General features: G+C 48.1%; 4 protein-coding genes across 4 annotated transcripts; 3 read left to right on the top strand and 1 right to left on the bottom strand.

Moving 5' to 3' along the window:
• Nucleotides 1-302: 302 nt before the first annotated feature.
• On the top strand, nucleotides 303-3,222 carry HOO65_100070 (DNA mismatch repair protein msh-2; the record flags this gene model as incomplete). The annotated part of the gene is made up of 2 exons (XM_071004648.1): nucleotides 303-326; nucleotides 484-3,222. 2 exons carry the CDS (start codon nucleotides 303-305, stop codon nucleotides 3,220-3,222), a joined length of 2,763 nt encoding a protein of 920 aa, XP_070855847.1.
• Nucleotides 3,223-4,131: 909 nt separating this feature from the next.
• HOO65_100069 (NADH-ubiquinone oxidoreductase 21.3 kDa subunit) lies at nucleotides 4,132-4,821 on the bottom strand (the record flags this gene model as incomplete). The annotated part of the gene is made up of 2 exons (XM_071004706.1): nucleotides 4,132-4,421; nucleotides 4,506-4,821. 2 exons carry the CDS (start codon nucleotides 4,819-4,821, stop codon nucleotides 4,132-4,134), a joined length of 606 nt encoding a protein of 201 aa, XP_070855846.1.
• A 1,529-nt stretch (nucleotides 4,822-6,350) lies between these two features.
• HOO65_100068 (Ubiquitin carboxyl-terminal hydrolase 2) lies at nucleotides 6,351-10,419 on the top strand (the record flags this gene model as incomplete). Its single annotated transcript, XM_071004638.1, has 4 exons — nucleotides 6,351-6,423; nucleotides 6,504-8,291; nucleotides 8,360-10,008; nucleotides 10,054-10,419. 4 exons carry the CDS (start codon nucleotides 6,351-6,353, stop codon nucleotides 10,417-10,419), a joined length of 3,876 nt encoding a protein of 1,291 aa, XP_070855845.1.
• A 1,353-nt stretch (nucleotides 10,420-11,772) lies between these two features.
• On the top strand, nucleotides 11,773-13,356 carry HOO65_100067 (Dihydrolipoyllysine-residue acetyltransferase; the record flags this gene model as incomplete). Its single annotated transcript, XM_071004671.1, has 2 exons — nucleotides 11,773-12,072; nucleotides 12,307-13,356. 2 exons carry the CDS (start codon nucleotides 11,773-11,775, stop codon nucleotides 13,354-13,356), a joined length of 1,350 nt encoding a protein of 449 aa, XP_070855844.1.
• Nucleotides 13,357-14,965: the final 1,609 nt, after the last annotated feature.

The following is a 14,965-nucleotide window of genomic DNA, read 5'->3' as shown; positions in this document are numbered from 1 at the left end:
AGAATAGAAAGGGCGGTGAAGAGTAATTTTACCCTTTTTGGCCTAGCGATTAGAACGCGTCTTGACCCTTCAAGTCGAAAGACGCGTTATAGAAAAGTAGTCAAGGCAAAAGCAGCAACGTCAAGGCAAATGCAAAAAATTGAGTTTTGAGTTACTACCGACTACGTGCACCCTTCCACCGTCTATTCCGTTGACCTGCTATCTTGATATCATCGCAAAATACCACAGAAGCAAAATATACTCCTTGTATTATTCTCCGTTGTGGTTATAATTATAGCCACATTGTTACACCTTCGTCAAACATGTCTTCAAGGCCCGAGCTCAAGGTAAGACGAGAAAGTAGTTGGGTTAAACAGTCTAAAAACAAAAGCGAGAATAAATCACCATGACATGCGTTACGAAGCTTTGTAGGCTTCTGTAGTCGTGAAACTAGCTTGCTCACATTGTTTCCGTTGCTAACAGCTATTTTGCTTGACTTAAAAGGTCGATGATGAGCATGGTTTCATCAGGTTCTTCAAGTCGCTTCCCGAATGCGATGCCGACACTATACGTATCTTTGATGGGAATGATTTCTACACTGCCCATGGCTCTAATGCCACTTTCATTGCTAAGACTGTCTACAAATCGACTTCTGTGATTCGTCAGCTGGGCCGGTCTGACGATTCAGGACTGCCCTCAGTGACTCTATCCCAAACAGTATTTCGCCAGTTTCTTCGAGAGGCCCTCTTTAAACTTGGCAAGAGAATTGAAATCTGGGCTTCTCCAAACGGCCGTATGAGCTGGAAGATGGTCAAGCAGGCGTCCCCAGGCAACCTGCAGGACGTTGAAGACGAGATCCAGGGCCAATTCGAGGCTGCGCCAATGCTAATGGCTGTCAAGATCACTATCAAGGCGGACCAGAGGTCAGTGGGAGTGTGCTTTGCAGATGCTACTGTGCGAGAGCTTGGCGTTAGCGAATTCCTCGATAACGATCTGTACTCCAATCTAGAATCGCTCATTATCCAGCTGGGCATCAAGGAGTGCCTAGTCCAGGGAGAAAAGGGCGAGGAAAAAGACCCCGAGCTAAAGAAGGTGCGGCAGATTATCGACAATTGTGGTGCTGCCATCTCCGAGAGACCCAATTCAGAATTTGGTGTTAAGGATATTGAGCAAGATTTGACAAGATTGCTAAAGGACGAGCGTGCTGTCTCTACTTTACCCCAATCAGACCTAAAACTTGCAATGGGCTCAGCAGCTGCTCTCATCAAGTACATCGGGGCTTTGCAAGACCCTGCCAATTTTGGACAGTTCCATCTCTACCAGCATGATCTAGCACATTATATGAAGCTCGATGCTGCTGCGCTCAAGGCTCTGAACCTCATGCCTGGTGTCCGTGACGGCGCGAAAACTATGAGTGTCTTTGGCCTGTTAAATCACTGCAAAACGACTGCAGGCAGTAGACTTTTGTCTCAGTGGCTGAAGCAGCCACTGATGGACAAGGCCGAAATCGAAAAGAGACAACAGTTGGTTGACGCCTTCTTCAGCGATACTGAGCTACGCCAGACCATGCAAGAGGAGCATCTCCGTTCAGTGCCTGACATTTCTCGACTGGCAAAGCGTTTCCAGAAAGGTAAAGCCAATCTTGAGGATGTGGTTCGTGCATACCAGGTAGTTATCCGTCTTCCCGGGTTTATTGGCACTCTTGATGGTGTGATGGATGATGCTCATCGTGAGCCCCTCGAAGTCGCGTATACCAATGAGATGAGAGAGCTCTCCAATGGTTTGTCCAAGCTGCAGGATTTGGTAGAGACAACAATCGACCTTGATGCTCTTGATAACCACGAGTTCATCATCAAGGCCCAATTTGATGAGAAGCTTAAGGCCATTCGCCAGAAGCTAGATCACACTCGTCGTGAAATGGATGCTGAGTTCTACAGTTCTGCTCGCGATCTTGGCCAAGAACGCGACAAGAAGATTTTTATGGAAAACCACAAAGTCCACGGTTGGTGTATGCGTTTGACCCGGCAGGAAGCTGGATGCATCCGAAACAATAAGGACTACCAGGAATGCTCGACCCAGAAGAACGGCGTATACTTTACTACCAAGACGCTTCAAAAGCTGCGCCGTGAGCACGACCAGCTCACTGAACAGTACAACAGACAACAGAACGGCCTTTCTGCTGAGGTTATCAAGGTTGCCGCTTCGTACTGCCCGGTGCTTGGTAGATTGGCCGGTGTCTTGTCGCATCTGGACGTTATCGTGTCCTTGGCCCACTGTGCTGTCCATGCGCCTATTGCCTATACTCGGCCCATAATCCATGAACGCGGTCAGGGATCGACAATTTTACGTGAATCACGCCATCCCTGCCTTGAAATGCAGGACGATGTCCAATTCATCACAAATGATATTGAGTTGACCCGGGACAAGTCGGCCTTTTTGATCATTACCGGCCCCAACATGGGTGGTAAGTCGACTTATATTCGCCAGGTGGGCGTGATTGCTCTCATGGCCCAAATTGGGTCTTTTGTCCCCTGCTCGGAGGCGGAGGTTAGCATCTTTGATTCTATTTTGGCTCGTGTAGGTGCTAGTGATTCGCAGCTCAAGGGCGTTTCGACCTTTATGGCCGAGATGCTTGAGACTGCTAACATCCTTAAGTCGGCGACTGGCGATTCGCTGATTATCATTGATGAACTTGGCCGTGGCACCTCTACTTACGATGGGTTTGGGCTTGCCTGGGCTATATCCGAGCACATTGTCAAGGAAATCGGGTGCTTTGCCTTGTTTGCCACCCATTTCCACGAGCTGACTGCCCTAGCTGAAAGCCACACCCAGGTCCGCAATCTACATGTCACAGCCCACATCAGTGGCATCGGAAAAGACAAGGATGAAAAGCGCGAAGTTACTTTGCTGTACAAGGTCGAAGAGGGTGTATGTGACCAGAGTTTTGGTATTCATGTTGCCGAGTTGGTGCGGTTCCCCGACAAGGTGGTGCGTATGGCTAAGCGCAAGGCTGATGAGTTGGAGGACTTTTCTGCAAAGCACGAAGACCTGGGCATCCAGTACTCCAATGACGACGTGGCACAAGGCAGCGAGATGCTGAAGAAGCTGCTTCTGGAATGGAAGAAGGAGGTCGCTAGTGGCAGCTTGTCGCAGGCTGAAATGGTGGCTAAGATGAAGGATCTTGTCATGAGGGATAAACAGTTATTGGCAAACCCGTTCTTTCAGGCCGTCAAGGCCCTTTAATTTAGCTGAGTATTCGAGTGGGGAGAGTATGAAGGATATCTACAGCTAAGCCTTCATCTGGGGAACAAACAGCACATGATATTCTAGTTGATAATATGACTGACTGATGGAATAAAAGAAAAAAGAAATTGTAAATTGTAATACGAGAGAGAGTCTGCTTCTGTGGCTGTTACTGGGGCTACTGGGTGAGTGGGTTTACTGGATACTGGTAGAGTAGCTGGCTATATGCTACTGTCTGGATATGAAAACAAAGAAACAAAAAAGGCGACAAAGCAAGAAGACAGTTGGATTAGTCCAGAACTGTCTTGTCTCACGATTTGTTGCTGCCTTATTACTGGATACGAGTGTAGGCGCCGGTATCAGCACGACATAGGCCACAGAGAGACTCATGAAAAGAGTAACTTGTGGCATGTTAGAAACACGCAATTAGCTCGTGTCCATGTTTTTTATTCTCCTGTCTGGTCCAGGGATTTCATGTGCTTTGCAGGTGTGCTGAGATGAGGTAGAGGCACTTATTAAATAGTGAGGGACCTGAGGCGAGAGAAAGCAGAAAGCCTTGTTAGCTAATAGATCTCTAAAGCGAAGAGAAAATGGGTAAAGAAATGGCAATGAAGAGTGATAATCAGACGTTTGTGATAGAATAAAAAAGTGAGTGTGGAAACATATTTTGATTCATAAACAGCCTCTATTGGTCATCATGTACACTCGGGCATGGGGAATGCATAAAGGTTATGCTGCGGAAAATGTCGTAACTAGACACAGGAAGGGTTTGCAACTTACAAAAATCCCGGAACTTAATTGTGGGATGTGCATTTTCGGGGCAAGCCGAATCAACTTTGGCAACATGGCACAGCTCGTGAGCATGTATGCAGACGTTTGCATGTAAACATGAGGATGGGAGACACCAGTTTAGTCAACAGTGGCCTTGACAGGGTTGATGTCAAAGCCATACTTCTCCTTGAGACGCTCACGTCTGCGTTCCTCATATCCAGGAGGCCGGATTCCGCGGCCCTCGCCAATCTCGGCAAGGGTTTCTTCAATTGGTCTACGACGATTGGCTCTTAGTTGCTCCTTGCGGTCAAACTCGGCATTTTCGTCGAAGTTGCGGAAGCCTCCTATACGTCCACCAGTGAAGACAAAGATGCCAGCAAATCCGGCGTATAGCGCGGCATAGCCGAGCACGACGGGGAGACGCTTGGCTGGAACGAAACGACGATGGTTAGTGTGGGTAAAAAGGAAGGGAAGAGGCGAGAAAGAGAACTGTGTCAAGAGTCATAACGTACAAGGGAGCCCAAAAATACCGCCAGCTAGACCAGCTCCAGTGGCTGCGCTAACAAAGTCGTCCTTGCCACGAAGATTCGCCATCGCAGCGCTGCCAAATCCTAACCCTGCGGCAGTGAAGGCCATGTGGGGGATGTTTCTGCCATGACGAGTAAACACCGTCGAGAAGGTGGCATTCTTGGTATCGAAAGAGTTCTTCAAGGCAGCTGCGCTGAAGCCAATTATCGAGCCAACGCCAGCTAGTCGTAGGCTGTAGTCAATCACATCAACCGGCTTGTAGGGCACTTCACCCTGATCCTGTTGCGTCTGGGGAGACATGGCTATTGCTGTTGATCCAGAGAGGGGGGTTCTGTGTGAGGTTTGAGCTGCCTCAGACCAGCTGATAGCCTTTCCTCGACAGAGAAAGGGAGGAGAGTGAGAGGGAAAAAGAAAGAGTATAGGAGTCGTAATGGACCCTGAGAGAGAGGGCGGAAGGCGGTCTTTATGGAGGAGGCGGGGACTGTCGAAAAGATTAGGAAGCGTGGTTCGTGAGCTAGAGCTAAACATGAGAAAAAGCTTGCAAGAGGATTGGATAGTGCGGTATCACGTGATACAGAGCACGGCCGTCTAGGAACGAATCTGGCCAATGGTACGCTATATATTTGCGTTGGCGGTGGGTCTTTATCCACCCTGTTAGCTTTCGCTATGTGTCTGGTATTTGAAAGTCGCTACGCCACACCAAGCTAGTGGCGCGCCACACGAGGCTCAAGAGCTGCTTTGCAAGGCTTGAACAAGGTGTCTACATGACAACTTCGTTGTTGATGCCGCCCGCCACTGCATGAAGTTAAAAAAGAAGACATGAAAAGGTTAGCGTTGTGGAACGGAAGAAAGTTGCTTTGTTTTCTTATCAAGTACTTTAGGCTGTCATTATGGGCAAAAGGGGGGATTCATCATCATTCATGGATATTAATAATAGTAGAGCCTAGGCAGCAAACTTGGTCACTTGATATTTGCTAGCTTAGAGCAGGTACTCGCTAGGCAAACATATGCTGCATCATATTGTGCACTGTACTTGCTACATTGTGTGTGTGTGTGTGTGTGTGTGTATACTAAATAATACCTACGTTCCTTTATCCTGTTTTGTGTCTGGCTTCACTTGCATCTTTCGCAGTTGCATCTTTTGTTTTGTTCTTCGGCTTTAACTTGACTCCCTTGCTGTCCTTAATATTTCATTCTTGATTTTATATTTTGTGCAGCTCTCTAAACTCCCTTAAGAAATCATCATTTTGAACATTGTCGCGTTGCTGCTTTCCTTTCTATGGGCTTGTGATTCCTATACGAACATTGTCAGGTGGCTTTACATTGGAATTTATTACCGAGTTTCTTAGCAAAGCTCACCCTTTGACATCATAGCGGGGGCTGCCTTGTGATTGCCACAGAGCAAGCCTCCAATCTTCAGCCTTGCCGCTGTACAACGTGACTTTTTTCTCTCTCGCCTTAATTATTACTGAGTTGTGAAATCGATAAACATAGAGAAATCTATACAGAGTACGTCTTCGTCTTGAAAAGCATATTTACTTTTGTTTTCTAGTTTCTTGCCCCTCTCTGCCTTGGCCCTTGCTCTCATGTTTCGAACCCATGCTTACTTTAGCTCTGCACATAACCAGAGCTTCTAAAGGTTGGTTCTACACGAATCATTTTCGACAACGAAGACAACCAAGCATTCACAGAACTCTTCATTTCGTCTCGTTTTATGTGAATTAGTAAATATCATCCACCATCTCGTCCAAAATCATATATACTCCCACGACGAATAGCTCGGAAAAACAGCTCTTGGTTGAACCGACCCCCTTCCTCATCTCTCCACCATGAGCTTAAACTTAGATGGGCTTCCCGGCCAAGTGCAAGAGACTGTCAACGGCGACCTGCCACTTCCCTATGGTGAGAAATATGCCCCTTAACTATTACAACCCATGCGGGCTTATTACTTGCCTTTGCTAACTTAAAAAATCAATGCTTAGCTCGATCTGCCCCCCTTCTCATTCATGACCTCCTCGATCAGAACATTGGCCCAGAATGGCCAGAGTTCATGAATCTCGACACCGATAACACTATATGGGCCAAAACATACGGCTCCCATGACCTCTCCGAACATCTTGTTGCTCCCGGAGGCAGAAAGAGGCTCCAGACGAAGCATACCCTTTTACAGTCCGGCGTACAAAACGGTCAGCTGGACGGCGAAACATTCTTTAACTCATCCTGCTGCTTGCATTGTTGTCACCATTTCCTTGTACGAATAACAAAACCCCGTGGAGAACAATCACCCTGCAAATGCCCTGGCAAGACGCTGTCTGAAGGCTTTCACCATCTTACTTTTTGGAGCACGTACACCAATGAGGAAATACGTGAAATAACTACCGAGCGTTGTCGCCTCGTGACTGGCGCTCGGTACCGCTGTACGGCGGATAACTGTGGCGTTGTTGTCGAAATTGAAATTTCACAACCGCGGATTAGCGCTGAATGGATACAAAAGTTAACGGACAAGGATCGCATCATGACGAATCTTCGAAACGCCATCAAGGAAGACCCAGGCCGGTTTGCTGATGCGCAAGAGTCGTGGGTTGATGCTGGTTTGGCACAGCTATTCACATATGCTAAGGACTTAATAACCAAGCCAGAAGTGAAGCGTCTTACAAAGCGTAATAAACGATTTGTCGTTGTCATGGGCCCCGAGATGTACGACCTGTTCCGTTCTATTGGTTATACGGATATCATTGAGGAAAAGGATGGCGTTACTGAAGAATGTTTCATGCCAAAGGTTCCAGAACCCCAGGGACCAGTAACCCTACCTGGAACATACCGCGCATACATGGAGGACATTCAGACAGAACTTGAATGCATGATGCGGCACCTGCGTATGCAAAAAGGGGACTTTATGCAGCTGTCAAATCGTCTTGCTATCCGCAATATTGAGGATATTTTCGATTGTGATGGGTACACCTTTATTGAAGGCCGAGCAAAGCTCAGTTGGCCCTTCCGTTTCCTTGGCGCCATGCCAAATTTCTCAACTCGCCTTTTAGAAGACACATACAATCGCCAATGTCTGTTCGATCCGGCAAACAAAGACTGCTATACTGACGCGCTATTTTCCATCTCCCGAGACTCTACCAATGGCCATGGCTCTGAATTTGACCGCAAGGTGAAGGCTATGGTTCGTGTTGAAATGGACTACCTTCTTGCTACGTGGGACGTGCCAGACATAGCAACTGATGATGAGATTATTTCGGCTTTCAAAAAGGCGCTTCGTGACAACCCCTCTCAGGTTGAAACGTGCTTTGAGCTGCTCCAGACTTTTGTTAATCAAGGCCGGCGAAGTTCTCGCCTGCAGAAAATCCTTGAACACCGAATGCCGGCCTCACTTGCTGCCGACGTTCTTGGGATTCAGCCTCAAGACGACGCTAACTCGGTAATCAAGCAGGCCCGAAATCGCATGAGCGCGATCAAAAAAGAGATCGTTGCCCGCGCTATTCTTGCCATTGCCCGAGAACGCAAAGATGTCCAGCTTCTGCGAGAATCTAAGCGTATTCAACAAGGAGCGCCTCCGCCACTTTGGCCGGTCGGCCTTGAGAATATTGGCAACACTTGCTATCTCAATAGCATTCTACAATACCTCTATACTCTGACTCCTATCCAGGCTTTGGTAAAAAGCTATGGCGTAATGGAGCTTAGCGAAAATGACGTTTCTGACCGGCGTATTGGCGCCAGTAAATCGAAAGTTAGCCTTTTAGATCTACTAGTATCTCAAGAATGTAGGTTTATCAATCGTTTTTCTTTGCCCCCCGATTTTTCGCAAGTATATCGCTGACTAGGGGTACAGTTGTTAAGGAGCTTAATAAGCTCTTCTCGGAGCTTCAGACTGTCCCTGTTGGGCCTACTCAGCCTACGCAAGTTCTTGCCAATACCGTTCTTCTGACAGACACTCAGCTACAAACTGTCCCTGAAACTGGAAGTAGTAACATGATGTTCTCAGCTGCCAACCAGCCCTCGGTATCAACTGATATAGAGCCATTGGATGATATATTCATGTCAGATGCTCCTTTGATCTCGCCTACTCCACACGGCACGGTTTCTCTCTCTGACATTAACCCTATCGCCGGAGGCTCGCTTACACCGCTACCCGAAATAAAGCCTGTTGATCTCACTAGTAATGTCAGCTCCGAGACTTTGATGGGGGATGATGACACTCCTATGACTATGCTACCGTCGATCCAGTCTAGTGAATACATAGCTAAGACCAATGTTGAGGAAACAGAGGTCTTGCCATCTAAAGTCTCTGCGGCTCAAATAACAACAAATACTCTAGATCGTGGAGCTGTGCAGCAATCCCTACAGTCTAAGCATGAGTTTTCGATGCAGCAACAGGACGTAGAGGAGATTTTTGGACGCATCATTGACCGCATTCAGGCAGGAATCTCCAGTACAGGGCTCGTCTATGATGGCATTCAAAATGATTTTGTCATGCAGACATTTTTCTTCCGCATGGTGACCTACACTATCAAGAAGAATGCTGCCGGCCAAGAACTCCCGGCAAAAAGAGAGGCTCCCGAGTTTTACCGGTACATTACAGCCTTTCCCGCCCAGTCAGATTCCTGTACCCTGTATGAAGCACTGGATAGAACATTTGATCGCGATGAAATCGAGGGTGCTGAGTCTATTTCTCGATACACAGCCATTCTTGATGACCCACCGCCTGTCCTCCACATTCTAGTGCAACGCACCCAGGACAACGGCCAAAAGAACTATAACCCTGTCATAATTGACGACTTTCTTGACCTTGACCGGTACATGGATGCCCCTGAAGACTCTGACTTAATGAAGCGGCGAAAGAAAGGATGGGCCTTGCGCAAACGCTTGGGGTCTCTAGACGCCGTAGCCTATGGAAATATCCGCGAGCCATCGCCTTCTCCTGTACCAAGCCTAGTGCTTCGAGATGAGGGTATTTCAGATATGGGAGACAGCGTCGACTCAGCCCTAGTCGGCGACAAAGAACAGCTTTGTCGATATGCCTGTGAACAGGATGGTCTCCCGAAAACTGTTTTTTCGTCAGCTCAAAAAGACCATGAAGCCTTTGCCATTCCTGAGCTTGCAGGTGGCTTGGCTGATGGAGATGGACGCATGTATGGCCGTGCAGACGCTGAGGCGATGTACAAACTCTTTGAGTCTGAAAAAGCGGCCTTGAATAGCCAATGCCAGACTCTTTTTGACGATATGAAAAAACTCCGGTACCGGCTTCACGCCGTCTTCTGCCATAGCGGCCGGCAAAGTGGAGGCCACTACTGGGTGTGGATCCATGATTTTAAAGCCGGGGTGTGGCGCAAGTACAACGATACGTGGATTGAGGAGCGAGCAGAAATCTTGCCTGAGCTCAACAAGGGCAGTGACCCTTACTATCTGTGCTACGTTCTTGACAAGGATGTTGATTTCTTTGTCGATGTGCCACAGCGAAAGCCACGTGATGAGGATGATGTCAATGAAGGACTTGATTTCAATATGTTAGACAATGAGGCCTAGATGGCTGACAGCAGCATGAATATTGCTACCAAAGGGAACATGAGCTATGGCTTTCACTGGGCTGGGGAGGAAGACATGATGCGTCAATATCCGATAGACGACGTGCCGATGGAATTTATGTTTCTTCGGCAGCCGCCGGCCGTAGGACTAGACTCACCACTCTCGGCATTTTCATCGTCGTCAGAGGCAACGACTATCTTCGACAGGGAGTGCTACTACGATAAAATGTCTATCAACAGCGTCGATAAGACGAGTCTTAACAAATATGGAGATGGAGGGTTTGACGACGAATACACCACTGCTGCCACCGCCACTGCCGCCAAGTTCGGCACTCGTACAGGCGATCCCTCCACTACGACCAGATAGAGATGGAGTGTGAAAGGAAAACGCGTGGCGTCGTTAGTGACCACATCTATGCGCTTGCTGTGTGGATACAGCAAAGTGGGAAGTGGGCGGTCGACAGCAGGGGAAAGACCATAGCTTGTTTCTATTGATTTTTTCATTCGCGGCGATATTCTTAAACAAGGAAGCTTTAAACACGGACATGAACTTTTAAGTCATGCAATGAACGGTTTCGAGATGAGCGACATATGTAGTGGCTGTGGTTGGCCGTTGTTTTAAGGTAAGGTAGGTGGTCTGTCTTTAGGGTTAATTTAATTTGGGGTGGGCAAGGCCAAGCGCCACAACGAAAAGAAAGTCAAGCAAAATAAGGAACTAGGCTATGAGCTGAAGTCGACTCATGGCGGCGCGGCAACTATGTATCTTTACTGGCCTCATTAAGGAAAGCGTGCATAGGAACAAGGTACTACATCATCGGGCCTTTTCTTTTTCTTCCATCATCTGTGGCTGGCCGGGGCGCAAAGTTCCTCTAAGCCATTTCCTTCCTAAACTACAACAAAGCTTTTGGGGTGCCGTTTTCAGCCGCACATGTTATGGGCTGTTGTTGGAAAGGGCCCTCGCAAGAAAACAGGAGCACAAGAAAACTAACTTCTTGGCTTTCTCCGGTTTATACCGGCTTGTTGGCCCACAAAGGGAATAGCGCAAAAATTTACTGACAGCCAATCAGAATGAGGGGCTCGCAAAAGGTGCGGCTGCTCCTTCCTTGGCTGGGGGATTAAGAGTAGAAAACAGGATGGACGAAAATGCCGCCGCTGGGGGCCTCTGTAAGTACAGGTTGTGTAGCCGCTACATCTCCGCTGGTTGTTGCCCTGAGGTGCTGTAACTTTTCAAATATAGGCGTCTGATAGACCGCCTCGCCCTTCCTTTCTGGTCAAAACCTGCTAACTTTTCCCAACATTGCGCAAACAAGTACCTCAACCTGTTGCTAGCCCCCTCACATTTCAGGCCACTGTTTTTTTTTATTGTTTCTCACTTCTATCTTTTCCCTCTTGTTTGGCTCAAAGTCCCCATAATCTTGGACGTGCTAATCTATTTTTTGCTGGTATCAGATCCAATATTTTCCGTCTCTCTTCTTTTTTTCCCCCCTTCTTCTCTCTTGCCCTCTTGTCGTACCTTTTGTTGTGTGCAATTCTTCAAACCCCATCGCAGGTCCGATTTCGCCGTGATTCTGTTGTTCCGTTCAATTATAGGACAAAAAAGCAAACTAAAATTTGGCGTCTTGTCTTTTGTAAAAAAAAAGTCTTTTTTTCCTTTCTCTTTTACACCTCAAAAAAACACCTCGTCCCTTCCACCCATCTAAACAAAAACACCTCGTCCAAAATGATCTCCAACATTCTGCGGAGGCACGTTGCCCAGCCGTCGGTCCTTCGATCGGCCCTCATTCGCTGCTATGCTTCCTTCCCTCCCCACAGCGTTATCAAGATGCCTGCCCTGTCTCCCACTATGACGGCTGGTGGTATCGGTGCCTGGGCCAAGAAGGCCGGTGACTCTATCCAGCCTGGTGATGTCCTCGTCGAGATTGAGACTGACAAGGCCCAAATGGACTTTGAGTTCCAGGAGGAGGGTGTCATTGCTAAGATTCTGGTTGATACTGGTGCTAAGGATATTTCGGTCGGCAAGGTATGTTTGAGAGTTTTGTTTTGCTGTTCTGCCCCGCCTGGCTCGGTCTGGTTCAGCAATTGACTAGCCTTGTTGCTTGCCGTCCTGGGCCTGAGTCTGTAGGCTGCCTGTTAGATGAATATGTGCTGGCTATTCTTCAGAAAACGAAGAAGAGAAGGCATGGCTCAATCTGTAGACTGGCCCTCAGCCTCCGATACACACCTTTCCCAACTAACAGTAAACTCCTTTATCTAGCCTATCGCTGTCTTGGTTGAGGATGCCGGTGATGTTGCCGCTTTCGACTCCTTCACCATTGCTGACGCCGGTGATGGTGCTGCCCCTGCCGCTCCCTCGACCGAGCCTGCTTCCGCCCCTGCTGCTACCCCGACTTCTTCCGCTGCTATCCCCGAGACCCCCTCGACTCCCGGCCGCCTGCAGACCGCTCTGGAGCGCGAGGCCAACATCAACTTTGCCGCCAAGCGCCTGGCTATCGAGTCGGGTGTTGACGTTTCTAAGGTCAAGGGCTCTGGCGCCGGTGGCCGCATCACTGTTGAGGATATCAAGAACGCCAAGGCTTCCCCTTCTGCGGCTTCTACTGCGGCTTCCTACGTCGATACCCCTCTGACCAGCATGCGCAAGGCCATTGCTTCGCGCCTACTGGAGTCAACCAACACCAACCCTGCTTTCTACGTCACCTCCAGCATCTCTGTCTCCAAGCTGCAGAAGCTGCGTGCTGCCTTGAACGCTTCGGCCGAGGGCCAGTACAAGCTGTCGGTTAACGACTTCCTGGTCAAGGCTATTGGTGTTGCCTGCAAGAAGGTTCCTGCTGCTAACTCTGCCTGGATGGGTGATTCCATCCGTGAGTTCAGCAACGTTGACGTTTCGGTTGCTGTCTCCACCCCCACTGGCCTGATCACTCCTATTGTCACTGGTGTCGAGGCCCGTGGTCTGGAGTCTATCTCTTCGACTGTTAAGTCTCTGGCCAAGCGTGCCCGTGAGGGCAAGCTCAAGCCCGAGGAATACCAGGGTGGCACTATTTGCATCTCCAACCTGGGCATGAACACTGCTATTGACCAGTTCACCTCTATCATCAACCCTCCCCAGGCTGCTATTCTGGCTGTTGGTACCACCAAGAAGGTTGCTATTCCTGTTGAAAATGAGGATGGCACTACCGGTGTTGAATGGGATGACCAGATCAAGGTTACTGCTACTTTCGACCACAAGGTTGTCGACGGTGCTGTTGGTGCTGAGTGGATCAAGGCCCTGAAGAAGGTTGTTGAAAACCCTCTGGAGCTGCTGCTATAAATGCATTTCTCCTGTGTTTGTTTTTTGGTCTCTACTTCCGCCCTCTATCGCCTGTTCTCCCTCCTGTTTCCCACCCTTAGCTCAATTCTTCCATGCTTGATACAGTGACGACTTCTCTTTTTTGCCGCCTTGTAATTTATATCTCTTGATGCACTACCCAATGATGCATATAGTCTTTGACAAACGCTCCACCCTTTTCCCCATGTCGTTACCTGCCATCATGCGCAGCACAATCTCTTTTCCTCTTTTCCTCTTTTTCTTTTTCGTCACAATCGATGCTGTACCATGATCATCTAAACTTCCGCTTGGGAATGGATGATATCTTTTTTTTTTCTTTCCACCTGTTATTTCACATCAATGTCTGTCCTTTGTATCGCTTCACTTGTTAATATAGAGGCACCAGGCCCTTTGCTTCTCCCTATTTTTCTTTGCTTTTATGGCGTACTGCGGCTCTTTTAGTCGGGTTCCTTGTGCTCAATCTTCTTTTTTGTTGGATATGCTGCATTTGAAATTTGCAGGCTTGAAAAAAAATATAACACGGAAAAAGAGAGTGGAGTTATGACTAGCCTAGTCGAGACAAGCACAAAAAAGAAAAGGTAGGAAGGAATTTATCTTACAAAATATTTATGAGTACATAGTTTAACAGATTAGAAAAAAAAACAACAAAGGCGATGAATCTTTCGGAGAGCACTCGATGATCATGAGAGCTGGCAAGAACTGGGTGGAAAAAAGTAATCCTCCTCCGGACAGGCTTGAACTGTCAACCTCCTGATATGCTGTGACTCGAGAACGAGTTACTTAACAGTCAGACGCGCTAGCCAATTGCGCCACAGAGGAACTTTTTGGTGAGTTGTTGAAAACAGATCTTAAACTAGCTTTTAAAGTGTATGAAAATCAAAATCTCGTGTAACCAAAAGATCTCTCGCCCAAAACCTGTGGTCAGCCCTGCAGAGGGCTAATTCTGTCCGGTAACCAACCCGGCGTCGTTTGATCTTAGTGATTCCAGTAGACGTTAAATATATTCAAATCAAATCAAATCATATCGTGTAACCAAAGGGGACACCGTCGCAATGGCTCAAGGCGACATAATCGTGAAAAAACTAGTTGGCCAAGTCTCTATGGAGCTTAGACCACGGGCTATATAGTAGAGAAAAAAGATGCGAGCAAGCCCGAGTTGGCTAAAGTAGCCATGGCTGGCAGGACTCCAAGTCAAAGGAAGGGAAACAAGACAAAGAAGGGGCCTGCGTTTTACGCAGCAGTTGCGTCTCAGGGGGACGGGAGCAAAAAACAAAACGGTGATACTGAAGAGAAAGCTCACTTCGAGAACCTCCACTTAAGGAAACAAAGTGAAGGTCGGAGTCTTCATCCGGGGGGCCTGTAACAGACACGGAGGGAGCTGTCGCAAACGCAATGGCGAAGGTTGTCGACAGCAATCCTACCGAGTGCAGATCAAGAAAGTGAACTTGGGCTGGGCTGTACACCGACTAAAAAACGCAGCTACAGTCACGAAGCCGGACTAGATTAGTGAGAACATGGAGCAAAAGCGTGCGAGATTGAAAAGAAATGGACGCATGGCTGCATCGCTGGTTGGGCTTCTATGTCTCGGGGA

The sequence above is a fragment of the Ceratocystis lukuohia genome (genome assembly GCF_044167205.1).
Source record: "Ceratocystis lukuohia strain C4212 chromosome Unknown Supercontig10_pilon, whole genome shotgun sequence".
Taxonomy (NCBI): domain Eukaryota; kingdom Fungi; phylum Ascomycota; class Sordariomycetes; order Microascales; family Ceratocystidaceae; genus Ceratocystis; species Ceratocystis lukuohia.
This window is presented reverse-complemented; position numbering and strand designations above follow the sequence as displayed.